The sequence below is a fragment of the Zeus faber genome, assembly GCF_960531495.2.
Source record: "Zeus faber genome assembly, chromosome: 6".
In the NCBI taxonomy this organism is placed as follows: Eukaryota; Metazoa; Chordata; class Actinopteri; order Zeiformes; family Zeidae; genus Zeus; species Zeus faber.
Window position 1 is genome coordinate 36042799 of NC_137201.1, and position 27999 is coordinate 36070797.

General features: G+C 44.6%; 2 protein-coding genes across 3 annotated transcripts in view; both read right to left on the reverse strand.

Moving 5' to 3' along the window:
• Window positions 1-172: 172 nt before the first annotated feature.
• Window positions 173-27994, reverse strand: prdm11 (PR domain containing 11). Of its 2 annotated transcripts, none has more exons than XM_080001837.1 (8): window positions 25743-27994; window positions 24486-25635; window positions 10600-10682; window positions 10228-10487; window positions 8284-8351; window positions 7906-8093; window positions 5317-5751; window positions 173-5054 (listed from the first exon to the last, which is right to left on the reverse strand). In XM_080001837.1, exons 3-8 carry the CDS (start codon window positions 10673-10675, stop codon window positions 2899-2901), a joined length of 3183 nt encoding a protein of 1060 aa, XP_079857963.1. In that variant the 5' UTR covers window positions 10676-10682; window positions 24486-25635; window positions 25743-27994; the 3' UTR covers window positions 173-2898. The 2 variants fall into 2 exon arrangements, with proteins under 2 accessions (XP_079857963.1, XP_079857964.1); XM_080001838.1 differs by having other exon boundaries at window positions 24486-25918; window positions 26089-26108.
• The window catches only part of phf21ab (PHD finger protein 21Ab), a gene marked incomplete at its 3' end in the record, with an annotated part of 65701 nt that continues 49292 nt past the window's right edge, over window positions 11591-27999 (reverse strand). The window contains exons 18-19 of the mRNA XM_080002996.1: window positions 24332-24557; window positions 11591-12318 (exon numbers count right to left, since the gene is read on the reverse strand). Coding sequence (XP_079859122.1) covers window positions 11591-12318; window positions 24332-24557 — 954 coding nt within the window. The remainder of the gene's footprint in view (window positions 12319-24331; window positions 24558-27999) is intronic.

Sequence of the window (27999 nt, forward strand, 5' to 3'; positions counted from 1 at the left end):
TCATATGATAATTAATACAAAAAACACTTTATATATCCTAACATAAAGTGAAGACTAGATTAACCTGTAAAGTAGATTGAATATAAAATATGACTTATGAACCTTGAATAAAATATAGCAGCAGCATTTGTATAGTAATAATTGCAATAGTTTAATTGTAAACCAACAGGGATGTGATGATGAAACATTTCAAACAGAAGCAACGTGTGGTTTGGTTCATTAGTGTAAATAACTGTCTGACCCTAAAAAGCAGCTAACTCTTCACCAAATAGGTTTGGTTGTCATTGCATCGCTAAAAATGTAAAAATTATATTATATTACACACACACACACACACACACACACACACACACACACACACACACACACACAAATTTGTTGGTACCCTTACAGCTCATTGAAACAATGCTTCATTCCTCCTGAAAAGTGATGAAACTAAAAGCAATTTTCTCATGTATACCTGCATGCCTTTGGTAAGTCAGAGAGTAAAGCAAAGAAACTGTGAAAAGAGATTAAGTTTTGCTTAAAGTTTAGTAGTAGTAAGAAAAATTATATTATAAAATGGCCTGGACAGATTTGTTGGTACCCCGTTAGAAAAGATTATAAATAATTGGATTATAGTGATATTTCCAACTAACTGTTTTCTTTAATTGGTATCACACATGTCTTCAATCTTATAATCAGTCATTCATTCTATTTAAATGGAGAAAAGTAGTCACTTTGCTGTTTGGTATCATGGTGTGCACCACACTGAACATGACCCAGAGGAAGCAAAGGAGAGAGTTGTCTGAGGAGATAGAAAGAAAATGATAGACAAGCATGTTAAAGGTAAAGGCTATAAGAGCATCTCCAAGCAGCTTGATGTTCCTGGAACTACAGTTGAAATATTAAGAAGTTTAAGGTCCATGGGACTGTAGCCAACCTCCCTGGACGCGTTCGCAAGAGGAAAATCGACCCCAGATTGAACAGAAGGATAGTGCGAATGGTAGAAAGAGAGCCAAGGATAATTCCAAAGTGGTACAAGTTGAACTCCAAGGTCAAGGTACATCAGTGTCTGATCGCACCATCCGTTGCTTTTTGGGTGACAGTGGGCTCCATGGAAGAAGACCCAGGAGGACTCCACTTTTGAAAGAAAAACATTAAATAGCCAGACTGGAATTTGCTAAAATGCATATTGACAAGCCACAATGCTTCTGGGAAAATGTCCTTTGGAAAGATGAGTCAAAACTGGAGCTTTTTGGCAAGTCACATCAGCTCTATGTTCACGGACGGAAAAAATTAATCTTTCAAAGAAACACCACACCTACTGTGAAACATGGAGGAGGCTCGGTTATGTTTTGGGGCTGCTTTGTTGTGTCTGGTACGGGATGCCTTGAATCTGTGCAGGGCACAATAAAATCTCAAAACTATCAAGGCATTCTGGAGCCAAACGTACTGCCCAGTGTCAGAAAGCTCTGTCTCAGTCGCAGGTCATGGGTCCTCCAACAGGATAATGACCCAAAACCCACAGCTAAAAGCACCAAGAATGGAGAAGAACAATATATTGCACAATTCTGAAGTGGCCTTCTACGAGCCCTGATCTGAATCCTATGGGACATCTATGGAAAGAGCTGAAACATGCAGTCTGGAGAAGGCACAATCCAAACCTGAGACGACAGCTGGAACAGTTTGCTCAGGAAGAATGGGCCAAACTACCTGTTGACAGGTGCACAAGTCTCATTGAGAGCTACACAAATCACTTAATTGCAGTGATGGCCTCTAAATGTCGTGCAACAAAATATTAGGTTAAGGGTTCCATCATTTTCATCCATGCCATTTTCATTTTTTTTTATGTAAAATATTCTGTTGAATCAAAAATAAAAGCAAAGTCTGATTTAAATTTAATATTGAATAAACAATGATGGATGCCAATTACATTTGTGAGTTTCAAGTTATTTCAGAGAAAATTGTGGTTTCTTTTTCATCGAAGGCTACCAACAAATTTGTCCACACACACACACACACACACACACACACACACACACACACACACACACACACACACACACACACACACACACACACACACACACACACACACACACACGTACGTAATGACAGTCGGCCGTCAACAAATATCAAGGTTACTTTTGTCATAAAGCAGTTTGGTCTTTCACCATCATCACATGCACATAACATGCACAATGAGCCTTCAGTTCCGTAAAATGAAGGCATTAATTCAGTAATTATTTTTACAACGCATTATTCCTTGCTATGATAAAAATGTAAAAAAAAAAAAGGTCCTTTGGTCGCCAAGGCAACCAGAGGAGAGAACGCTATCACCAAAAGCATTGATAGTATATTTGACAACAACCTTTTAATTCAAATGGGGAATGTTTCACTCAGTAGCAGGAATGCCTGGTTGCATTCTCAACATTTGAAGAGCTTAACATGTAATCATTATACATATTTATGATTTTTTAATTATATCCACGTTTGTAGGAAACCTGACCAGCTTAATGTTCATCACGAGGCCAAAGCATCGGCAGAAGGCAGCACAAATCTCCAGCCTTATTTGCAACAATCATCTAAAGAGGGAACATGGAACATTCCCCTAATCATTGAGCATGTTGGCAACATGATAAGATTGCACTGAGCTTTTTCAGCTTTTTGACATTTTGGCACAATCATCACATTCGAGATTCAGGATACAGTGCAGTATTCTACTGTAGATTTCTGACTGGAATACATGTGTCTTGTATTCTGTGCAACACACAGAGCTGAAATCCTATGACGTTAACACATGAATGTTTGTCAGAACACCAGGCTGAAGGTCTGCCATCACTGTCTTTGTTCAGGACCCGGATCAGGATCTGGGGCAATTTGACTGGTTGATACCTAGAGGCCCAGAGCAACTGGTCAGACATCCTGGAAGAGTTCTGTCGTGACGTCAACACTGTGCAGAACAGGTTTCTGCTCAGCTGATGACATCCTGTTCAACAGGTCAGCTGACAGTGAGTAGCTCCTCCCAGACTTCTCCTCAAACCAGCTGTCAAGTGCACGTTTGCCATCAAAGTTAGAGATGGGTGGCCCATTAACCGCCAATGTCAGTAGGTCATTCATCTGATCCACGGACAGCCTGGATCGGTTGTTCTTGCACATCTTGTGCAGTGAGCCTCTACCTTTGTCGCAGCAGGCGGTGGAACTGGGCAACACGCTGACAACCTGAAGAAGCCGATTGAGTAGTGGAAAGCGCTGCTTGTGCCTGCAGACATGAGCCAAGAGCTCTTTAAAGCCGTTCATGTTATAGTATTCCGCCTTCAGGTCCATCCACTCAGCCAGCAGGCAGGCCTGAGCTTCAGTCCTGCTTTGAACACCTTCACAACTAGCTGATGGAATAGACTGAAGATGCTCATGCATCAGTACAATCTCCTTCTCACCATAGGCCTGCAGCTCCTCTCGGTTCCTGGGCCAGGCAGAGAGATCCAGCACTCTGCAGGCTTTTGTCACAGAGCGACTCTGTGAATCTAGTCTCTGGGAAAGGATTCCCTGACTCTTGCGGCAGATTTTCTCTCGGATAGACTGAAACTTTGACTCTGCAACACGCAGGTTTTTAAGAGCAACACCATTGAAACTTTCACGGAAGTTTTCCTCAAACTCCTGCAGATACTCTCCAGGGCAGTCAACCAGCTGACCAATCTCCATTATGGCCTCCTCAATTCTGGCATCGACCTGAGAGACCAAGAGGTAGCCTCCCTGGAAAATAAAGGCCAAGCGTGAGAGAACAGCAATGATGTCCAGGAGAAAATAAATGAGCTTTACTGACTGATAGTCGAGGAGAAACTGCAGGAGCGTGAGTGCAATGGCTGCAGCATCAGCCCTCTGCATCTGGCTACTGATGTCTTTTAGATGCGTGACCACTTCCAGATAATCTTTGATAAGTGCATTAAGGACGTTTGGTTCCCCTATGATCCACCGCACTCCCCTGATATCTCCGAGGAACTCTGTCTCCTCGGAGAGTGTTGGGGCGGTAGACCGGAGCTCTGCCATCATGCGAGGAGAGTATCGGTAGAAGCTCAGAAGCTGCTTAAGGTTGTTCTCCAAATCCTCCAAGCAGGACAGCTCCTTCCCACTGATGGCATCCAGCACCTCCAGATGGGGCCGGTGGATCATGATAGGAAGGCAGAGGATCCAGGGCAAAGCCTTCTGCACGGTGATGAATAGGTTGTCTCTGACACCAGCGGTCATGTTAGTGCCATCTAACGCCAGACCGACAACCATCAGCTCCTGAAACCTGAGGCCCAACATACTAAAGGAACGATCGATTGCTTGGAGATAGCCATCCACACTGGCCTGGCTCAGTTTCTGCAGGGACAGGAACTCTGTATTGGGTGTCCCCTCGCTTGTGGTGAACTGGACGTAGAGAGTCACTGTGTCAGAGAACAGGTCTTCGTTCTGGGCATCAATGATGACACTAAGAAAAGGAGACAAACGGATCTTCTCAGCCAGGTCTTCTTTCAACGTGCGGGCAATATGGTGAATGATGATCTGACAGTCCCCTTCGTTCATGTACTGGTCAACCACTTTAAGCTCACACTTCTTCAGCAGTTCTGCCAGAGGACGCAGGTCAGAATATGGCCGCCCCTCCACTGCCAGGTGGTATGCTGCATTGAACAGCAGCATCATGTTCCTGCACATCTCCTCTGTCTTCTCCGGATGCATGCGGAGTTTGTACAGCTGCAGACACTTTTTGTGCAGGTTGCTTTGGCTGTGGAGCTTTATGGTGTGGATCTTAAACTGCTTGGAGCCCATGATGAAGGCTGAGGTACGAGATGACTGCACAGTGTACTGGCGGCAGACGTGGCACCACATTTCATTGAGGGTCGGCGAATAGCGAAGAAACCAGAATTTTTTCAGCCACTCCTGCTTGAAACGGCGAATTCGCCGGCCAGGACCAGGAGGAAGTTTAGTCGCATCATCGGCAGAAGTCATGAGGTCGGCGGCGATCGACTCGTCAGCAGAATCCAAATCCTGATCATCTTCCTCCATCTGGGGCGGGGTTAGGGGCTCCGTCCCTGGAGGAGGAAACCAGCTCTAAATATGGACTAACAACCAAAAACACCGAACACACCCAAAATACTTCAAATATTCTGGAAAAAAAGCCCTCTGCCCAACTATTTAATTTTATATAAGTATGGATTTGACGATTTTAAAAGCTCTAAAGATGGATGAAAGACTTTCAACATTCAAAATTGTCAGTTTACCATTTAATGAATGTTTAATTAATTTCATGTCATCATCCTCGTTGCTCCTGACACTGCTTTTCCAGGCTCCTACCTTGGAAATCTTCAATGGGCCCCTGTTCAGGGTGTGGGGGGGACAGTTCAGGGCACATCGGAGCCACAGTCTCCATTTTCTCTCCTTTAAAGACGATTAATTCTGCCTCCAGTTCCCGGATTCTTTGTTTCAGTTTGACACAGTTGGGACAGAAGGAGGTGGAGGCCCCATCAGCAGGCAGGTCCTCGTCAGACTCCTCCAACTTCACAGGTGGAGCACTACAGGGACCTGCAGCCCAAACTTTACACTCCTGAGGACTGAAGACTGGGGGCTTGCTAGAAGGTGCGCTGGTCGGACTGGAAGCCTCCAGAGAAGCTTCTACAACATTTTTGAAGAGGAGATCGATCTTCTTCTTCTTGGCAGGAGGTTGGCTGTCCGAATCTCCTCCCCTGGTCTTCCTGAGGCTCAGCTCCTTCTGCTCCTTCAGCTCCTTACCTGAAACGGCAGTAGTTCATCAGTTGTAACCTTCTTACTTTGTGCAGAAAAGCTGGATACGCAAAATCAGGACAGATTCGAGACGGGAACATAGCAGACATTTATTAAAGACCTTTATCACAGTTACAGTCTAAAGACCTTGGGTTCTAGGGCACCGGGGTCTGGGGTTTGGGTTCAAGGCCTCAGGGGCTGGGCCCAAGGTCTGGGCCTTGGGGTAATGCCATCGGGGTCTCAAGGCCAATTTATACTTTCTGCGTCCGTGTGATGTAAATGACATCACCTGTCCATGTCCTCACACCTCCCAGATTTTGTGGCCGTGCTGACTGCACATGTGCTCATGATGTGCTTTGACAGGACTGTTAAACAATATGTGACCTACCGCAGCAAAACCCGCATTGTCGCGCATTTCTAAAATCGCCGCGAGACACCAAATGAGTTGATAAACCTTTCTAGAAGGAAACTTCGATTTTTCCAGATTCGTGTTCCTTTGTATATTTTTTTTTATCTCAACGTATTTTCAAAATACGTTGAGAGATAAAGAGTTTGATTTATAAATACTAGAAAATGTTAAACCGTCAGGTTAAATATTCCCGTTAGATTACATGGGGAAACTCACTCACAGTTCACTTACCGAGATGCTGAACTACTCCTTTAAAGCAACTGGCCAGTTGAAGATCATTCCTTCATATTCCATGTGATGTGAAGTCACAATGTGAAATCGTATTGATAGCGTTCAACCTATAAATAGTGCTACTTTTACACACGGAGACATTACTGTGGAGGGGGCGTGTACCAACGAAGAAGTCACGCTGACGTCACTTCCGTAAACAAGCCGAGGATCTGGTTTCACTTGTCTGTGAAAACTTTAGTCTCTGTGTTGTTATGGATTACGAGACGGTGAAAAGTGGTCGTCTAGTGATCCAAAGGTTGCTGGTTCGATCCCAGGCTCCTCCTGCTAGCATGCTGTAGTGTCCTTGAGCAAGACACTTAACCCCCTGCTAGCATGCTGTAGTGTCCTTGAGCAAGACACTTAACCCCTAATTGCTCCTGATGGCTGCGTCCGTCGGTGTTTGAATAATTGTAAGTCGCTTCAGATAAAAGCGTCTGCTAAATGTAATGTAATGTAATTTTTTAAGAACCACCAGAGGAGACCAACGACATTTCAGTTGTTGTTACAACGAATGAAGTTGACAACTTGATGAAGTCCGTTGAAGTTGGTTATGCAGATTATGAACAAGAAGTAATGCACAAGATTCTCAAGTTTACCCGCAAATGCAGCCAGGGGCGAAAAGAAAATGAAAAGAGGCCCCAAACAGGCTCTCAGGGGGTAGCTGGGGTAGGGTTGGGGTTAGCCCACATAACTGCAACAACTTTGAAGATATTTGGCATACGCACATTTATATATTAAATGACACACCAAGGTTGATATACAGAGACTCATAATATTGACAGACTGTACATTTTGTTGTGTTGTCTGCACATTTAAACTCCTAAATAATTCCACTTTTATCACACATGTATATTCTTACTGTTGAATAAAAGTTTTCTTAAAAACAAAGATGTTGATGACGCTGTTCAACATTCCCTATAAACACAAGAACAATGCAGAGATTGCCCCAATCAGCAGGGTGTCAAGTGGCCATGTGGCAAGTAGCCATGTGGCTTTGTTGGTCCTCCAACCATTTGCATTCTGGGAGCTGGCTGAATGAAGCCAAGTGTTGAGAAAACTTTAAGGGTGATTATCTCAGAAACAGTTTGCCACACCCTCGTGATTAACAAGCCATAGCTTTAAAAATATTTGCTTGATTCGTACCAGTGACATCTTGTTTTGAAGCTCTGATTCTTCGCTTTCAAATGATGCAAAAAAGTGAGATGGCACCAAATGTACCTAAAATCTGCGGTGGATCACATATACAAACAGAACAGAAAAAAAAGAGTTGGCCAGAAAATAAGTTCACAACAGGACCCATACCTGTCAACATTGGAATATAAAATAAGGGAAATTTGAGGGGAGGCTGAGAAAGAGGTAAATAAATACATTTACAATAAAAACACACCGTTATTATTGGTCTTGTTTGGACTAAGGCGGGAGAGAAGGGTAAAATAAGGGAGGGTTGTCAGATACGGTAAGACCTTGGGGTCTGGGGATCTGACCTGTGTCCAGGTCCTGGTGGAGGCTCTCCTGGGAGAGGCTTTGCAGGCGACTAATGTAGTCGTCGCTGTACCAGACGCGCAGCTTCTCTCCAGGCAGCAGGGGGCGACACACTCTGAAATAAATGTGTTTCCCGTGCTGGAAGGCGCTCAGGTTCCTCTCGTTGGACTCTGACGAGGTCCGGACGTACCTGAGGGGACGGACTTTATCAGAAGGACTACGCTGCACTCCCTGCTTTATATCATATTGATTCCAACAAAGTAGAGCGACACATTTAGAATCAAAAGAATCAAATTAATTTCCTCTTCAGGTGTTTGCAGTTGATGCCAAGTGTCACCAAAAGGAAAAACTGAATTCTACAACTTTACAACATTTCAAACCTCATCCAGTTCGCTTTGCTCTCATCACTGCCATCGATGGATTGGAATGAGTTGTTGATGTCAACGATCTGGAGAGAGACACAGCAGAGAGACAATGCAATAACAATCATTTTAATCCACAGTGTTTAGTTTAGTTGAAGTTTGACTCTTGACGCAGTGTCTCCAGACCCATTTGACAGATTTGTGAGTCTTGTATCGCTACTAGTACCATAATAATAATAATAATAATAATAATAATAATAATAATAATAATAAGTATAGCTGGAGGCAGCAGTACACGGGGTCCAGTTTAGTTGTGTTGGGTGCCTTTTACAGTTTCTGGGTTCTCTGAAACGCAAAGAAAGTTTACTTGAACGCAGCATGGGCTACCCCCAGTCGTCGTCTCCTGGTTGCTCGTCTCGCAGAGCAACCACTATGCAGTCTATACAGTGGAATCCTCCTGTCTCTAAAACAACTGTCCATGTTTGCCTGTAAAGCAGAACTTCTCATTGTTAGAACTCACTGTGTTGTCTGTGGAAATAGAGCTGCACTCTCAGTGACGGGTGGTCGTTCGGTGCTGTGTCAGGCAATGATGACAGAATCATGTCATGACACGGTGACGACTTAATGTGATTACTTATTGTTTTCCGATGAGTCCATGAAACTCATCATGGGCTAGAATTGCGTCGATTTCCGGTCTTGCCAGTCCGGTCCTGTGTACTAGCCTAAACCGATTTGATTTCATGCAAAACGACTGATCTGGCATTTGACATTATGAGACGTTCTGGCAAATGAAAAAGTAGGGATGGGTGAGAGTAATCAATCAATCGATTACTCGCCGTGACATGCCTCCTCAATCTTTTTTTTTCGATCTATTTTTTCCCCTAACAAAGGCTATGCATGTCACAACTGTGTTGGCTCCATTTATTAAACGTATGTAAAGAAGCAAAATAAATACATATTTATATAGCCTACACATTGGATTTGATGTGTTTCCGTTAGAACAAATTGGTGCCGGTCCACGTGTCCTGGGAGACTTCAATGTCCGGGACAAATGGGAGAGATTCCGGTCAAATATTATCTGTGTTTATTGAGCTTAAAAACAATGGATGGGCAGGTTATATAAAGAATTAAATCATGAAGGCATATAGATATATATATTATATTTTATTGACTATTCAAAATAAAATAAGTCCCATCAGTAAACGCCGTTTATTACTAATATTACGAGTGCAGCTGCTTTACTTAACATTTCACTTCAATAAGATTTTGATAAAATCAAAAACAAAATAAATATGGCAAGTAGGTCTAAATAACTAATAGTTATTGGTGTTGATGTTTAGTTAACATATTTTAGACAATATTTACTGTTTGGGTCGGAACTAAAATATTCCAAAAAAGGCAAATTATGGATGTATGTGTCCCTGTTGTCAACAATACATCATCTTTCTGCTTCTCCAAGTTTGATGCTCCACTCAACATGTCCACGAGGGAGCGGGTGGGGCTCATGACTATATCAACAAAAGTGACTGGTTAGAGGTAAAAGGTCAGCTTTAGATCGTCTAAAATGATTGGCTTTCCATTGCCCCTTGACAAACGTGGAAAAAGCATTTTAACCAGTGGTGCCGCATGGCCAAGATCCGTTTTTTCGGTATTTCAGTTTGGTTCGGTGTTTGGCTTCCATATCAAACCCGGCGTGAACATTTTTACACCAGCCCAACCCTATCATGGACTCCTACAGTTTGTATGCCACGACTTCCTCAAATTCCGCAAAGTAAGTAAGTAACAACACATGGTTAGATGCAAAATAAAGACCTTCATTTACAAAAAGAGGTTAGGGTTAGCTAACCTCTTAGGGTTAGCTAAATACGAACAATTACTATAGGGTTTCAGCCCCCTAATAACAATGAGCACAGTTCTACATGTTTCTAGTGTTGAGTATGTCATGTAGTGTGTAGTACTTACTAGCCAGGAGAACACACTAGCTTGCTTGTCCTTGGTGACCAGCTCCCCCTCATAGGGTCCAAACAGCGCCCCCTTGGGGATTTTAATGTTATTACAGCGTACGTCCACTTCTTCCCCCTCTGTGAAAAGCTCCAGCCCTGCTGGGACAGACAGTGCCGCCCTGCAGGCAGTGCCTGAAACTACAGGCGTATCGGGAACAAAGAGGGGGGGTCCGTGCGCAGGGCACTCTGTTTGGAAGTACTGTGGGCACTGCGCACACACTGGGGCACAACCAGAAACTTCAATGTGTAGAAGATTCAAAAACAATGAATTCAATTCCAATAAGAATTTCCAGTTGAACCAGTTGAAATAAATGAATCAATTCACACTCACGCCACAGGTCTGCTGCCTCCTCGCTCATCATTGATCCATCTTGTTTAGGAGCTCCGTCCATCCAGGCTGCTAGCATCCACGCTCTAGGGGCCAGAGCACAACACTTAAGAATAATCTTTATTCGTCACATGGCACACACACCACAACACATGCACTCATGTAGTGACGGCGACCAACACACAAAACGCCACCTCAACAGTGTTCGTAGCTTATGCGTAAATATGTGGTCCAGATAGTTTTAGCCGGGTTGGACATATTTCAGCGTGAAATGCATTGGCTCATCTCTGGAATATCGATCAAATTTGGTCGGTTTTTTCACTAATATCTGCTCTGTATGCGGATCGATTAGAATGAAACTTCAACCACAAGGTGTTTGTGACAATACGGTTCAAACAAGATGTAAATCCTGTTTATGTGTCATCCTGAAGTTGGTTTTCCAGATAGTTTTAGACTTCAAAAAAGAGAATTTTCGCCGAACAATCACAATCAGGCTCCAGCTCTAGGGGCTGGACCCCTAATCATCATCATAGGAATAACAATCATAAATAGGCAGCAATACACGGGGTCCATTATTGACACCAATCACAAATTTTCGAGTTCCCATGGAACGTAGCATCAGTTTGTGCTGTCCTCTTTTCGCTCCGTCGCATTACGTCTAAAACGAGTTACAATTTTACGAGTTTCCATTGAACGCAGCATCGGCTGACGTAATGATCCGGTGATGCAAGTTTTCTGAGTTGTGGTGAATTATCAATACAGGGATACACTTGTGTGTTGTGACTTAATCCTAAAAATGAGAAGGTGTCTACTTCCTATAGTCCACAGAGTTCTCCATCACAGTGTCTCTCTCTCTCTCTCTCTCTCTCTCTCTCTCTCTCGGTCGTCCTCAGACAAGCTTCCAAGGGAGTCTCCAATCCTTCCGGTTCTCCATACACCCGGCCAGCTCCGAAGAGCTTTCAGCTCCCGGATCCTTCTACGTTAGCGCTGAACGTCATCGCGATTGATGGCCGTGCGTTGGTTCCCATAGGACCAGGCTGCTGGCCGGGAGCTCCCGATGTCTGTGGCAGTGGCCGGTCAGCCTCATCCTCCTAGATGCTACCTTCTTGCTGAGCCTTGGCAGTTGCCCGTACAGGTCCTTGTTGGTAATGTGGATGTTCTGGTCCACATTCAGAACAGCTCGTAGCATTCTGGTGTAGCACCCATCCAGGGACTTCTGCAGGGTGGGTGTCAGCGTCCAGCTTTCGCAGCCATACAGGAGGACAGACTCCACAGTGGCGTGGAATAGGCTAAGCTTTATGTGTCGAGGGAGATTCGAGCACCACACTCTTGACATACCGTTCAGGGCCCTCCACACTAGTGCCTTCCTGACCTTAAGGTCCTGTTCTGTGGAGTTCACCCAGGAACCCAAGTATTTGAAGTCATTGACCCCTCGCAGAGCGTTGCCATCTGATGTTGTAATCGGCGGATGGTCCATGTGGAAGTTATAGGTGATTACCTCAGTCTTCTTTGCATTCAGTCTGAGGCCAACCTTAGCACATTCCACCTCCACTCTGTTCAGGAGTTCCTGTGCCTGCTCTACGCGGTCAGACACCAGGCAGATGTCATCTGCGTAGTCTAGGTCTGCCGAGGCTACCGCAGAGCTTCTTCTAGACTTCCTTGGTGTAATTGTGAAGCCAAGCTCCTGCCCGCTGATGGCTTTCCTGAGGACGTAGTCCAGAGCTATGATAAAGAGGAAGGGGGCAAGAGTGTCTCCCTGCTAGGATTCAGACAGAGACAGAGTCCTGCGTCACAGTGTCTCAGGGGAAGGAAATCACTCCGTACGGAAGTTCCCAAGTCCAAGGTGAGACACACACACACACACACACACACACTAATTAGGGATGTAAAGGTATGAGATTTAAAAGTACAGTGCCTACCAAAATACCACGGTATACGGTATTTCCCGGTTTTAATGTTTCCCCTTTGTTTCCTGTACAGGTACTCCTGACTTAACGACCAAGTTCCGTTCCTAGGACCAGGTCATTAAGTGAATTGGTCAATAAGTGAGAGCCTGTGTTATTTCACGGTAAGGGGGTGTGGCTGGTATATATAATGAATATAGTATATATTTTATATATAATGTATATCTATATTGTGTAGTGTATATAGTGTATAAAGTGTATCTAGTATATATAGTGTATATCCTATAGTGTATATAATATATAGTGTATATAGTGTATATAGTATATATAGTATATAAAGTGTATAAAGTGTATAAAGTATATATATAGTGTATATAGTGTATAAAGGGAGATAATCTATCTAATCTAATACACTACTCACCACAAGGGAAGGGATTAGGGATATTTGCTTTCGGGTGAAATTTATGGAAAATTTAAAAAGTTCACGCTACAGTGATATTATATCATGAAAGTAGAGCATTTAAGTAGAAGCATGAAATGGTGATTTCCTCATCTCAAACAATTTATAGAAACAAAAGCCAAAACAGTGGTGCGTATACCACAACAAAAAATGTCAATGTCTCAATAACTTGTCATGTGCCCTTGAGCATCAATTACAGCTTGACAACGACATCTCATGCTGTTCACAAGTTGACTTAATGTCTGCTGAGGCATGGCACCCCACTCTTCTTGAAGGGGGCCCTCAGGTCATTGAGGTTGTGGGGTACAGAGTTACGAGCCTCTACACAGCGACTCAGCTGATCCCATAGGTTTTCTATGGGATTCAGGTCTGGAGAAAGTGCAGGCCACTCCATTTGAGGTGCCCCAGTCTCCAGCAGTCGTTCCCTAATGATGCGACCTCGTTGAGCTGGAGCATTGTCGTCCATGAAGATGAATTTAGGCCTGTGTTGTTCATGCAGGGGCACAATGACTGAATTAATTATGTTTTTCAGGTAGTATGGGCTTGTCACTGTACCATTCACAAAGTGTAGGGCAGTTCTGTATTGACTAGACACACCTGCCCACACTGTAACACCACCACCACCAAAGGCTCGTCTGGTGACAACAGTGGCTGATGCCTAGCGCTCTCCTTCATGTCTCCAACATCGTTGGCCGCCATCATTTCTGCTCAACGTGAATCAACTTTCATCAGAGAACAGCACTGAGCCCCACTGGTCCCTCGTCCAGCGTAAATGCTCCCTGGCCCATGCAAGACGATGATGCCTGTGCCTGGTGGTGTGGTCAGGTACACTTGCAGGTCGTCTAGTACGCAGACCACGCTGATGTAAACGGTTTCGAATGGTCTGACGTGACACTTGGGTGCCTCTCACCTCCCTTAAATGTGCCTGGAGTTGAGTGGCATTCATCACCCGGTTCCGCAAGGCACTGTTCACAATGAAGCGCTCATCAGTGTGGGATGTGGCCAAAGGACGTCCACTTCTATGCCTTTCTGTGACTCTTCCAGTCTCTCTGTATCTCTGTTGCAACCTGCTGATGACACTCTAAGCTCAGTGGCCACTTCCCTCTGACAACATCCTGTTTGAAGTCTCACAATGGCGAGGTACTGTTGATCAGTTGTTAGCCATCGTCTTGGTCTCATGATGTCAACATGTGAACAGCATGATGAAGAGGACTGTTTAAATACCAATTCTAATTGAACCAGGAAATGTATTGGTCGATTCATGGATCAAACACCTGTTGTGAATTTTGCCGTTCAGCTCCTTGTTGGAGAACAGCAAGTTGTGCAAAGAGTACTGAAACATTGAACAGTTGGACATGTGCATTGAAAAGTTTAGAGAAGGTCAAATTAAGTTCACCTGTAAAGGTTATGTTGCATTTTAGGGTTCATCCTGAAATTTCACCCGAAAGCCGAATATCCCTAACTTTTTCTGAGTAGTATATATTTTGAATATAGTGTCTAACAGCCCTTGTGTATAGTATCTAACTGTTAGACACTATGTACCTTGTATATAGTGTCTAACAGTTAAGATACTAATATATCCGAATATCCCTAACTTTTTGTGAGTAGTGTATCTTAATCTAGCCATTGGGGGTGCACAAACCAGTGTATCATCAGTGCCAGTCCCAAGCCCAGATGAATAGGGAGGGAAGGTGTCAGGAAGGGCATCCGGCGTAAAAACCTTGCCAAATCAAATATGCGGACAACAAATCTGATTTCCATACCGGATCGGTCGAGGCAGAAGGGGGGGGAAGGTGTGTCCAGAGACAGCAGGGGAGGAAGAAGGGTAGGAGAGTAGAGTTGAGAGTAGAAACTTTGAATGTTGGCACTATGAAGAGTAAAGAGAGAGAGCTGGCTGACATGATGGAGAGAAGGAATGTAGATGTACTATGTGTACAAGAGACCAGGTGGAAGGGGAGTAAGGCCAGGAGTATCGGAGCCGGGTACAAACTGTTCTACCATGGAGTGGATGGCAGGAGAAATTGGGTAGGGATAGTCTTGAAGGAAGAATATGTCTGTTGTGTGTGTTTGAGGTGACGAGTGTCGGACAGAGTGATGAGCATGAAGCTGGAAATTGATGGGGTGATAATGAATGTGGTCAGTGCATATGCTCCCCAAGTTGCGTGTGAGATGGAAGAGAAAGAAGAATTCTTTAGTGAGTTGGATGTACTGGTGGAGAGCGTTCCCGAGGGAGAGACAGTGGTCGTTGGAGCAGATCTCAATGGGCATGTTGGCCAAGGGATCAGAGACACAGGTGACGAGAAGGTGATGCGTAGGTATGGTGTCAAGGAGAGGAATGTGGAAGGACAGATGGTGGTGGATTTCGCCAAAAGGATGGAATTGGCTGTTGTGAATATGTATTTCAAGAGGAGGGAGGAACACAGGGTGACATACAAGAGTGGAGGAAGGTGCACACAGGTGGACTACATTTTATGCAAGAGGTGCAAGCTGAAAGAGATTAGTGACGGCAAAGTGGTGGTAGGGAAGTGTGTTGCGAGGCAGCATCGGATGGGGGTGTGTAGGATGACTCTTGAGGCCAAGAAGAGGAAGAGAGGGAAAGAAGAGCCAAAGATAAAATGATGGAAGTTGAAAAGGAAGGAGTGTTGCATGAAATTAAGGGAAGAGGTAAGGCAGGCGCAGCCCTTAATAGGTGGAAATGAATGGTTACCAGATGACTGGAAAACAACTGCAGGAGTGGTGAGGGAGACGGCCAAGAAGGTACTCGGTGTATCACGCGGGAAGAGGAAGTAAGGCAACGACTCTTGGTGGTGGAATGAGGATGTACAGGAGAGCAAAGAGTAGAAGAGGTTGGCGAAGAAGAAATGGGATGGGCAGAGAGATTAAGAAAGTAGACAGGAGTACAAGCTGATGCGGCGCAAGGCAAAGAGAGAAGTAACAAAGGCAAAGGAAAAGGCATACAATGAGTTGTATGAGAGGTTGGACAGTAAGGAAGGAGAAAAGGACTTGTACCAATTGGCAAGACAAAAGGACCAAGCTGGGAAGGATGTACAGCAGGTTAAGGTGATGAAGGATAATGATGGAAATGTGCTGACTAGAGAGGAGAGCGTGTTGAGAAGGTGGAACTATGAGGAGGTACTTTGAGGAGTTGATGAATGAAGAAAATGAGAGGGAGAGAAGAGTGGATGATATGGGGATAGTGGATCAAGAAGTGCAGCAAATGAGCAAGGAGGAGGTGAGAACAGCATTAAAGAAGATAAAGAGTGGAAAGGCAGTTGGCCCAGATGACATACCTGGGGAAGCATGGAAATGTTTAGATGAGATGGCAGTGGCGTTCCTAACAAGGCTGTTGTACTGGTACTCATCTTTAAGAATAAGGGAGACGTGCAAAGCTGTAGTAACTACAAGGGAATAAAGTTGATCAGCCACAGCATGAAGCTATGGGAAAGGCTAGTAGAGGCTAGGTTAAGAGGAGAGGTGGGGATCAGCGAGTAGCAGTATGGTTTCATGCCAGGAAAGAGTACTACTGATGCAATGTTTGCTTTAAGAATGCTGATGGAAAAGTAGAGGGAAGGCCAGAGGGAGTTGCACTGTGTCTTTAGATTTTGAGAAAGCATATGATGGGGTGCAGAGAGAGGAAGTGTGGTATTGCATGAGGAAGTCGGGGGTGGCAGAGAAGTATGTAAGAGTGGTACAGGATATGTATGAGGGCAGTCAGACAGTAGTTAGGTGTGCAGTAGGCGTGATGAAGGCATTCAAAGTAGAGGTGGGATTGCATCAAGGATCAGCTCTGAGCCCCTTCTTGTTTGCAATGGTGATGGACAAGTTAACAGATGAAATCAGGCAGGAGTCTGTGGACTATGATGTTTGCGGATGACATTGTGATCTGTAACGAAAGTAGGGAGCAGGTTGAGGAGAGCCTGGAGAAGTGGAGGCATGCATTAGAGAGAAGAGGAATGAAAGTCAGCAGGAGTAAGACACAATGAGACCTGAATGGGAGGGAGGGCGGCGAAAAGCTGAGAATGCAAGGAGTGGAGGTGGAGAATGCGGAGGAGTTCAAGTACTTGGGGTCAACCATCCAAAGCAGCAGAGATTGAGGGAGAGGGGTGAAGAAGAGAGTACAGGCAGGGTGTAGTGGGTGGAGAAGAGTGTCCGGAGTGATCTATGACAGAAGTGTTCCAGCAAGAGTGAAGGGGAAGGTGTACAGGACGGTAGTGAGACCAGCTATGTTGTACGGTTTAGAGGCAGTGGCACTGGCACTGACAAAAAGACAGGTGGCTAAACTGGAGGTGGCAGAGTTGAGGATGTTGAGATTTTCATTGGGAGTGACAAGGATGGACAGGATTAAGAATGAGTACATTGGAGGGACAGCTCAGGTTGAACCGTTTGGTGGAAAAGTCAGAGAGGCCAGATTGAGATGGTTTGGACACGAGCTGCCAGGCAAGAGGAAAAAAAGGAAGGCCAAAGAGAACGTTTATGGATATGGTGAGGGAGGACATGCAGGCGGTTGGTGTAAGGGAGGAAGATGCGCAGAACAGAAGGTATTGGAGGCAGATGATCCACTGTGGTGACCACTAACAGGAGCAGCCAAAAGAAGAAGTAGTGTATAAAGGGAGATGAGATGCTTGGTATTGTACACAGTGTATAATACAGACTGGTCAGGGAGCGGGTCCTGAGTCGAAACCCTGGTTAAACAGGTCGTTAAGTAAGGAATACCTGTATATTCAATTAGCAAATATTAAATATTTCAAAAGAACGACACAAGGTAAAGCCTCTGCGGCGCAGCACGGGACGGGGCTTGTCAAGGCTCTCAAGTAACAGGAGAGGCAAAACAAGGACATATTTCAAAATCCCACTTATTTGTAAGATTGAAGATGTAAACTTTAATCCACCTCATGTTGGAGCTGAGGGCTAACAGATGAATGCTGTAATAATCCATTCATTGAGTCATTTCCCCAAGCGCCACATTCCACCATCTTTGTTTACACTTGCTTCCATGTGCCGAAAGTAACCTAAGACCCATGTCCTAAAATATTGGCGTAAAACAGTTCTGCACCATCTAAACAAAGATAGCGGAATGCGGTGCTTAAGGAACACAGGGTTATATGGGAATACAATGTCTTCATTTTCAAAAAGAGCAAAGAGATAAAATATCAATGGAACATCCCACAGACATCAACCAGGTAAGAAGGTACATAACCATACACATGCCTCGTTTGTAACCTCTAAGCACTACAGAGCGATGGACTACACCACGCAGCGCACACGACGCCAATGGACTTTCAGAACCATAACCTACACATCTAAAGCCAACTGGGTAACGACAGATCCCATTTTATTCCCTGATTGAAAGTTTTCCATGTTTTTGTCGGATGAAACTTGAACCTCGAGATGTCTGAGACATCCCTGTTCTAACGACACCTGAACCGTGTCGGCAGCTTCAGGGGTCATTCTGTTCCGGACACTTTTAGCCTGAAAAATTCAAGAGAATAATAAAAATCATTAATAAATAAAGCTGCATTCAGCAACACATGGGGGTCCAGTTCAGTCATGTGAGCTGTGTATTACAGGTTTCATGACAGTGTATTACAGGTTTCATTACTGTGCGAGTGCGCGCTCATCCACAGCGGTGTAACTCCAATTAGCTGGCGAGCTAGCGGTGCTGTGGCCAGATTCAAACCGAGCATAAAGGAGTTCAGTTGGTTGGCAAGGGAGGCGTCCACACTCTTGTAGTTCATAATAGTCTGCAGCCCCTGCCACAAGCGTCTGGTGTCCAGTTGCTCCATCTGTAGCTCCACTCTGTCCCTGTACCTCCGTTTAGTGTCCTTCACAGCCCTCCGCAGATTGTACGACACTGCTTTGTAATTGTCCATATTTCAAGATACAAGACCGTTGTTGTAAGCGACCGTGCAAGCATTCAGAGCGCGGCGGATGGATTTATCGACCGTAGTTATGAAGCTCACAGATACTTCCGTAAACTCGTCAACGTCACTGGAACATGTCCCAGTTGACGTGAGTGTCCTGAAGCGCGGCCTCTGATTGGTCCATCCACCGCTTTACGTCCCTTGTCACTACTGGTTCATGCGCGATGCACAGCTTGTAAACAGGAACCAGCGAGATCACGTAGTTATATCATTTCCTGAAAGCAGGGAGCAAGACAGTCTTGTATTCGTTCTTGTACAGTGTGTTACAGTGGTCCAAAGTTCTATCTCCCCTGGTGGCACATGTGATGTTTTGATAGAAATTAGGCAGAACTATTTTAAGGCTCGCCCTGTTGAAGTCCCCAGCCACCACCACAGCGGCGTCGGGCTGTTCGGCTTGTGGTGAAATATATAAACAGCTGTGATGATGACCGTGCTGAATTCCCGGGGGAGATAGAATAGACGGCATGAGAGAGTCTTGGTGTTGTTCGGGTTATACCAGCAGCTGTTTATCAGGAGGCAGACGCCTCCACCCTTGGATATCTCCGACTCCTCCGATCTGTCGGCGCAGAACACGGAGAAGGACTCAGCTGGACGTATGGCTTGGTCCGGCATAAGCAGGTTCAACCATGTCTCCGTCAGGCAGAGGACGCAACAGTCTCATGTATCCTGTTGGAATTTTACCCTCACTCTTTAAACAGTCTTTAAAAAGTCTTTAATCTTTAATCGTCACACGACACTCCACAACACATGCTTGCACACACACACACACATGCTTTGATGGTGCCGGTGAAATGGATCCTCTGCATTGAACCATCCTGGCTTGTCCTTCCTCCGGGGGCACAGCCAGGAGCAGTGGGCAGCGTACGTGGACGCGCCCGGGGACCAGGTGATAAGTGTCCATCGCTGGTCAGACGATGATGGGTGCATGTTTTTGGTGGGGGTTCTTACTGACGTGAGGTGGAGGAAACCCCATGTGAACACGGGGAGAACATGCAAACTCCACACAGAAAGGCTCCTGTTTTTTGGAAGATAACCCGCCGGAGCACGGTGCCAACAGCGCCCCAGGCGGGAATCGAACCCAGGACCTTCTTGCTGTGAGGCAGCAGTGCAATGCACTGCGCCACCGTGCGCACTAAGGTCATCGAAGGTCATCCATCTTGTTCCCCAGGCACTGGACATAGGCAAGAAGGATGCTTGGCAGAGGTGGACGTAAGGTTGCATCCTCATTCAGACCCGCAGATGCCACCGCGTTTACCACAGTGTTTCCTCGGTGGACCCACCCGTGAAACAGGGGCTCCATTGTTGTTGTTGTTGTTGCTGTTGAGCGCGTTGGCACGTAAAATCTCCGGCGGCTAATCTGGATTCGCGGATCCCAAAGTTGTTATTTCAGGGAAATATTTATATCTTTGAGTGCATCCTGACCGTAGAAATCACTGCCGATGAGTTTTTGGCGGACATGATAAAAAAAATGGAAAAAAATACTGAAATGTCCGTAGTCAACACGTAGCGCCTGCGCCATGATCGCACAAACCTGTTCACAACCTGTGAAACCTGTGTCACAGGTTTCGTTACTGTGCGTAACAGGTTCCATTACTGTGCGTTACAGGTTCCATTACTGTGCGTTACAGGTTCCATTACTGTGTGTTACAGGTTCCATTACTGTGCGTTACAGGTTTCTGGGGTCCTGTTGCACTGCAGAAATCCTTCTCCGCCTTCATTCCATCTGAGTCTGCTGTGTCTATGTCGAGGGCGTGCGGAGGGACACAGATTTTTATTTTTTTTAATGTGGATTTAATGTTTTGGAAATGTGTATAAATAAAGGCGTGTTTACTTTAAATTAAGCATCTTACTTTTGATGGTTATTGTGTTGTTAACGTTCTAAACATATTTTTAAGTATGTCAGTTACCGGTCATTCATTGGTAAATTAAGTTAAATGGATTAAATAAAAACCGTGCATCGATATAAAAACTGTTTTTCTATGTATTCATTGCATGGAGGCTATTGTGGTCTCACTGTTGAAGTGCAGTATTTATTATTTACAAGTATTTACATAAAAACATCCAGTTTTTACAAAACGTCCCATAGCAACGGAACGCAACGGGAAGATGTGTTGTGGGGACACGGAACGGGACGGGACGGGAAGGGACGGGAAGGGACAGTCCCTCAACTCAGTTGTGTTTAAATATTTTGTTTCATACAAGTTGGAAACAAACAAAAATAAATACTGTAGATCAACCATATCTCTGCTTACTGTGGTTGTCGTGTTTCAGATACTTTTAACTCGGCAAACGCCAAGGAGATTAAAAATAATAAAATCCGAACAAATACAATAAGCTTCCAACCCGAAAATACATCATCAACCATCATCATGAGGTTATTATTATAATGAGTCCAGCCTGCCTAATAACCCCTAATAATAGCATTTTTCTATACTTGGAGCGGGAATTAGTGGAAAAAACGGAAGTAGCAGAACGCTACTTCGCGGGATGAGTTGGTGGAGCAGGGTGCTTTGTGACATCATCCAATTTGTTATATACGTATGTGCAGGATGTGGCGGTTGCTTTTGCGCAGGATTTGCGCCAGGTTGAGACTAACAGAAAACGTATTTGAACTGATGCTGCATTCCATGGTAACTCTGAAAATTGTGATTTGTGACCAATGCAACTAAACTGGGCCCTGTGTATTGCTGCCTACAGCTATTATCATCATTATCATGGTGCTAGTAGTGAGACTCGTAACCCATTCATTTATATCGAACAAAATCTGTAAAGTGAGACTGCGTCAAGAGTCAAACTCAACTAAACGAAACACTGGGGATTAAAATTGTTGTTATTGTTGTCTGTCTCTGGGCCGTCTGTCTGTCTCTGTGCCATCATTACTAACCTGGTTTCTAAAATGGTTACTAACCTGGTTAACCTTGTTATTGTTAGGATCTTAATTTATGTAATTCACCTTGGCATTTTTCAGGCTAAAAGTGTCTGGCCCACAACAACTGCTGGACCCACAAACACGGTTGAGGTCTCATTAGAACGAGGGTATTTCAGACATCTCGTGGTTCAAATTTGATCCATAATCGATCTACATTTGGAGCAGGAACAAGTGAAAATCTGATGAAAATTAACCGGAAGTAGCTGAACGTTTAAAAAAAACTTGCAGTCGGGTGGTGCAGCGAGATGAGTTTGTGAAGTAAGACACTTTCTGACATCATCATCCAAATCATTATAAATGTACAGGTTGTAGCTCTGGACGCCCATTCGCGTCACAAGGTGTGTGGTGTAGACTCCATCACTGTAGTGGTTACACACTGAGTGTGTGTTATCTTACCTGCTAGACATGGGCGGGGCTTTTCGTTTGATATTTTATCCCTTTTGCTCTTTTTGTAAATAAAGACATTTTGTTCGTTGTGTTCCTCCTTACTTTGAGGAAGTCATAAGATACAAACTGAAGGAGTCCATGATGCGTTTCAGGGAATCAGAACGTATCAGAAAACTAGGACCAGGAAAATTCTAAATAACCACAGAAAGTCATCACCGCGTCATTACGTCGTTGTCATGGCACCGAACACCACAGTCACAGAGAGCAGCTCTACTTCCACAGACAACACCATGAGTTCGAACAACGACAAGTTCAGCTTCACAGGCAAACATGGACTGTTGTTTTAGAGACAGGAGGGTTGCGCTGTGTAGACAGCGTAGTGGTTGCTCTGCGAGACAAGCAACCAGGAGACCACAGACTGGGGGGAGCGCATGCTGCGTTCAAGTAAACTCTGAAAACCGTGCCGCATAGCAGAGAACTCGGGAAAGTGTAAAATGCACCCAAGACGACTAAACTGGATTCCCGTGTACTGTTGCCTGCAGCAATATACATATTTTATTATGATTATTATTATTATTAATTCTCCTACTTCCGGCTGAGGTGGAAGTCTTAGGGGGCTGGCCCTACTACTAGTACCCCTTCTACCAGTACCACCACCACCACCGACCACTACTGCCACCAGTACCACCACTGCCCACTACTACTGCCACCAATACTACCACTGACCACTAGTACTTCTACTACCAGTAGCACCACTGACCACTACTAGTACTTCGACTGTACTGAGGGGACGGTAGCTCAGGAGGTAGAGCTGGTTGTCTCATAATCTGCTGGTTGGATCCCAGGCTCCTCCTGCTAGCATGTTGTAGTGTCCTTGAGCAAGACACTTAACCCCTAATTGCTCCTGATGGCGGCGTCCGTCGGTGTTTGAATAATTGTAAGTGGCTTTGGATAAAAGCGTCTGATCAATGACTAAATGTAAATGTAATGACTACCAGTTCCACCACTGACCACTACTAGTACTTCTACTACCACTACCACCACCGACCACTACTAATACCAGTACCACCACTGATCACTACTAGTACTTCTACTACCAGTAACACCCCTGACCACTACTAGTACTTCTATTACCAGTACCGCCTCTGACCACTACTAATACTTCTACTACCAGTACCACCATTGACCACTACCACTGACCCCTACTAGTACCACAACTGACCCCTACTAGTACTTCGACTACCAGTACCACCACTGACCCCTTCTAGTACTTCTACTACCAGTAGCACCACTGACTACTACCAATTAAGTGGCACGGTGGCACAAGAAGGTCCTGGGTTCGATTCCTGCCTGGGGCGCTGTTGGCACCGTGCTCCGGTGGGTTATCTCCCAAATAGGAGCCTTTCTGTGTGGAGTTTGCATGTTCTCCCCGTGCTCACATGGGGTTTCCTCCACCTCACGTCAGTAAGGACCTCCACCAAAAACATGCACCCATCATGGTCTGACCAGCGATGGACACTTATCACCTGGTCCCCGGGCGCGTCCACGTACGCTGCCCACTGCTCCTGGCTGTGCCCCTGGAGGAAGGACAAGCCAGGATGGTTCAAAAGCAGAGGATCCATTTCACCGGCACCATCAAAGCATGTGCATGTGTGTGTGACCACTGACCCCTACTAGTACTTCGACTACCAGTACCACCACTGACCACTAGCAGTACCACTACTACCAGTACCACCACTGACCACTACTTGTACTTCTACTACCAGTACCACCCCTGACCACTACAAGTACTTCTACTACCAGTACCACCACTGACCACTACTAGTACTTCTACTACCAGTATCACCACTGACCAATACTTCTACTACCAGTACCATCACTGACCACTACTACCAGTAGCACCATTGATCACTACCACTGACCCCTACTAGTACTTCTACTACCAGTACCACCACTGACCACTACTTGTACTTCTACTACCAGTACCTCTGACCACTACTAGTACTTCTACTACCAGTACCACCACTGACCAATTCCAGTAGCACTACACAGTGTTGCGCAGCAACTAACCGCTCCAAATCAAATAAAAACTTGCTTTGAAACAGTGAAACCAGAACCGAAACAGGATCAGAACCTGGATAGAACCAGAGACAGGTCCAGAAGCGGTCTGGTTGAATCCTGCTCTGGACCCCGATCTGCGCCACACGGAGCTGGCGTCCAGCCGCAGTCCTGCCGGAGTCCGGAGCTATTTGCCGCCTCACGGAGCCCGCGGAGCCGGGCAGACCCACCTGGAATCCCGCAGCAGAGACCTCCGGAGCTCCAGGATCCTCCGGGACCCCTCTCTGTTCCAGCTCCAGTCGCTGGAAAGTTCCCAAATCCGCAGCGAGGTCCCTCAGCGCGGAGCCGCGGCCGCCATGTTGACCAGGAAGTGACGACAGCGGAGGAAGTAGTTCCGCAAAATTAAAGTTCCTTTTGCTTTAACAGCGAGAAACAAATGGAAAGCAGCCGCAGAAAAGCTTTTCACAATTTATTAACAAAATGGTAAAATAAATAAATACAAATTGATCAAATGCTCCTAATATCAACTCGTCGTGTTCCTACAGTATTTCCCAAACACTGCATACAAAGAATTCATCACAGAAGAGGCTCAATACAGAGGTAAGAATCCCAGAAGACCAGTCACAATGTCAGGCCAACAGAAGACACATCTGGAACAGAAGAAAGTCAAAAAAATAAACACATTCCTTTCCAAAATTATTATGAAAAAAATACAAACAATTATACAAATATTCAGATTGTGTAATTAACAATTTACACATTATTCAGCACAGCAGGTGAACTGTATTCATATCGCTACAATGCATCTCACCAAATGGAAGATTAAAAAGAAAAACCAAAGAGACTTTTTTTTTTTTTTTTTTTTTTTTTGCACTGGACCAGCGATGGATGAGGTAAACACTTGGGTCGGGTTCCTTCGGGTTCGGGTTCTGTCATGTCTCAACAATAGTAGAAGGCCACCATCATGACTTGAATCGTTTCTGCTAAATGTGTAGACTGGTCAGTGAAGTACTGTACAAGATTTCTCCAACAATCCAAGGTGGAAGGAAGTGGAGATGAAGGTTTTTATGCATAAAAGACTTCCTCTATTCCAATAAAAAGACCATCTGCTCGGCTTGGGCTCGCTCAGCGCTTACAATGCACAGAAAACTCATTTTTTTCTTTCCAACCGATATGTATCGACTACATAAAGTCTCTAAACAGAAATGCATGTTTGCAGTATTCTTTGGATATATCAGATTTAATTCTTGTCAGTCGAAACTCGGACTTCCCTTCCAGAACAAACACAAGACGACTTGGAGCTTCTGCTGGAAAATGCTCGGTTCCTCTACATTTTCAGCGTTTCCTTCTGTTCTATCACTGTCACACAGAAAGTTGACACTGTTAAAAAAAAACGTGAGCTGAATTCCACATTAAAACTTGCAAACAAACACAAAGCAATGCATATTAAAAAGGTTTGATAAATGTATAAAACTTGCATAAGAGACCATGCTTTCTACCGGACAGATGTTCCAAATCCATCGTGCACAGGGTCAAGCCAACTCCATCCACCGAGCACAACCGTGCACTCGGAGAGTCAGTCATTTTAGAATCAGGGAAATAATACTGGGCATCGCACAACACTAATTACATCTGATCCATGTCCTCAGCATCAGACGAGTGGCTTCCGAAACAACATGTGCAGGAAATGGAGAAAAGTCAACGTCAGAACTGAAAAGACACGTAAGGCAACAGCAACACGATGTGGGGAGGGCGGGTCTACGAGTCACAGTGCAAGTCAAGAAAATATTAAATATTATCTGCTGTTTGAAGAAAGGCACTCGAGGTACCTACGTGGTTTACAGAGGGAAGCAGCCCAACATGGTACGGCTGATATTGTTGGAATGAGCTAAATGCGGCCAAATACATGGTCGTGGATCAAGCCGAGAAATACCTGGAATGTACAAACTGAAAGAACAAGACATGGAACAGAGACACCAGCAAGACATTTCAGAGGCCGTTTCTTTAAGAATCACATCCCTAATTTGTTCACTGTTGAAATGGCAAAAGTCTTAATTATGGACAAAACTAGTCAACTTAATGTACAATGGTCTGATATGTGGAATTGATAAAGGTTTCCTGTAATTGAACACTGAGGGAACTAATTGGAGGCAGTTTGGACATTTAAGGTCAGATATGTTGATCACATCCACGATATGAAGGAGAAAACATCACTTCTCTCCACATTTTGCAAGTGACCTGAACTACAATTTAATTTAAGTTGAATTCAAGTCGCAATGTCTATTCCAAGAAGCAGAAAATTACTCAAATCTATAATACTCAAATTATTGAAATGTCTTGTTTGTAAAACCCTCGTTATTTGTTAGAGTTTCTGTTGAAGAAATCCCCCTAAAAAGTGTTTCTAGTCATTTTGATCAAAACAGAAATGGTGAAGGTGATTAATACTTATTTATGTGCTGAAATGGGGCAAATGTGTCAAACTAGGATGAAAATAAAAGGTATTTCCCAGAGTGCAGTGCGACCGAAGGCACCTTAAACAGAACGCAATGCTCCGCCGCTCAGACCGCCAGCTTCATGCGACTCTGTTTCTGGACAGAAAGATGAAGAATATGAACCAGACAGATCTCATCCTACAAAAATATTGGCAATGTGTGGGGAAGTCACATCACAACAAAAAAAAAAATGCATATTAACATACAAAAGGCTCTTCAGCGCTTGTTATGCAGCAAGCTTGTGCTTTAATCTCAGGATTTGTGGTATTAATCTGTTTTACTACACATCCTCCCATTTTTAAGAAAAATGTTCCTTTCGTGTTATTGTTGAACAAGGTCTCCGGTGCTATCTAGGTTCTCGATATTCCACAATGTCAACAAGTTGATCTTTCTAAACATCAAGTCCACTTTTCCCTGCTAGATTTGGATATATAGGATTTTGGCAGTTCAGAATTTAACAAAAATCTACGCAAGGCCAAGAGGATTCCTTTGTCTTAACAACACCAGTCCATTGGGTTCAGGAACAAAAAGCACTTATTCTGAGACTAGGAAGACCTGAATATCTTTTCCCATAAAAAGAATGACAGCCCAGATATAGTTTTGTGTGTTGTCATTGCAATATTGCAATTTCACATTTAGTGCTCACAGTAGACACTTGACTCACAAATGAAACTCAATCACTACACTTGACCAACACCACTGAAAACATCAAAACTACCTCATCCTCCATTTCTTGAGCCTCTATCTCACTAAGCGCTTCATGACGGATCAGGAAATATTGGTCACATTATTCTAGGATGTGGAAAGATGTCTGGCATCTTCCAGGCAGACCAAACCTGCTCTACACCAAAGGCCTTGCAGAAGGTGAGACCATCTGCCCTCGACTCCACTGAGGAGAACCGGTTGAGCCTTCAGAAGCTCCATTCCTCATTGGACCATGACCTGCCACAGTTCGTCAGCAGTCGCTATAGCAGGCACACACTGGTGGGATGACAGACTCACTTTGACTCTTTCCACTGACTCCGACAGCTAATTGGCATGGCGACTCTGGTAGAACAAGTTACCTTTTGACTTTTAGACTGGAATCGCTCCATCTTCCCAGGGCTGTTTCACTACCATTGACACAGTCTGACAATACAATGCAAACAAACAACATTTATACAGATTGGCAACTTCAGGGCACCATAAGGTGCAAGCAAAAAGTCCTCTTTAATATATATGTCTAAATTCCCACAACTGAAGTTACAAAGCA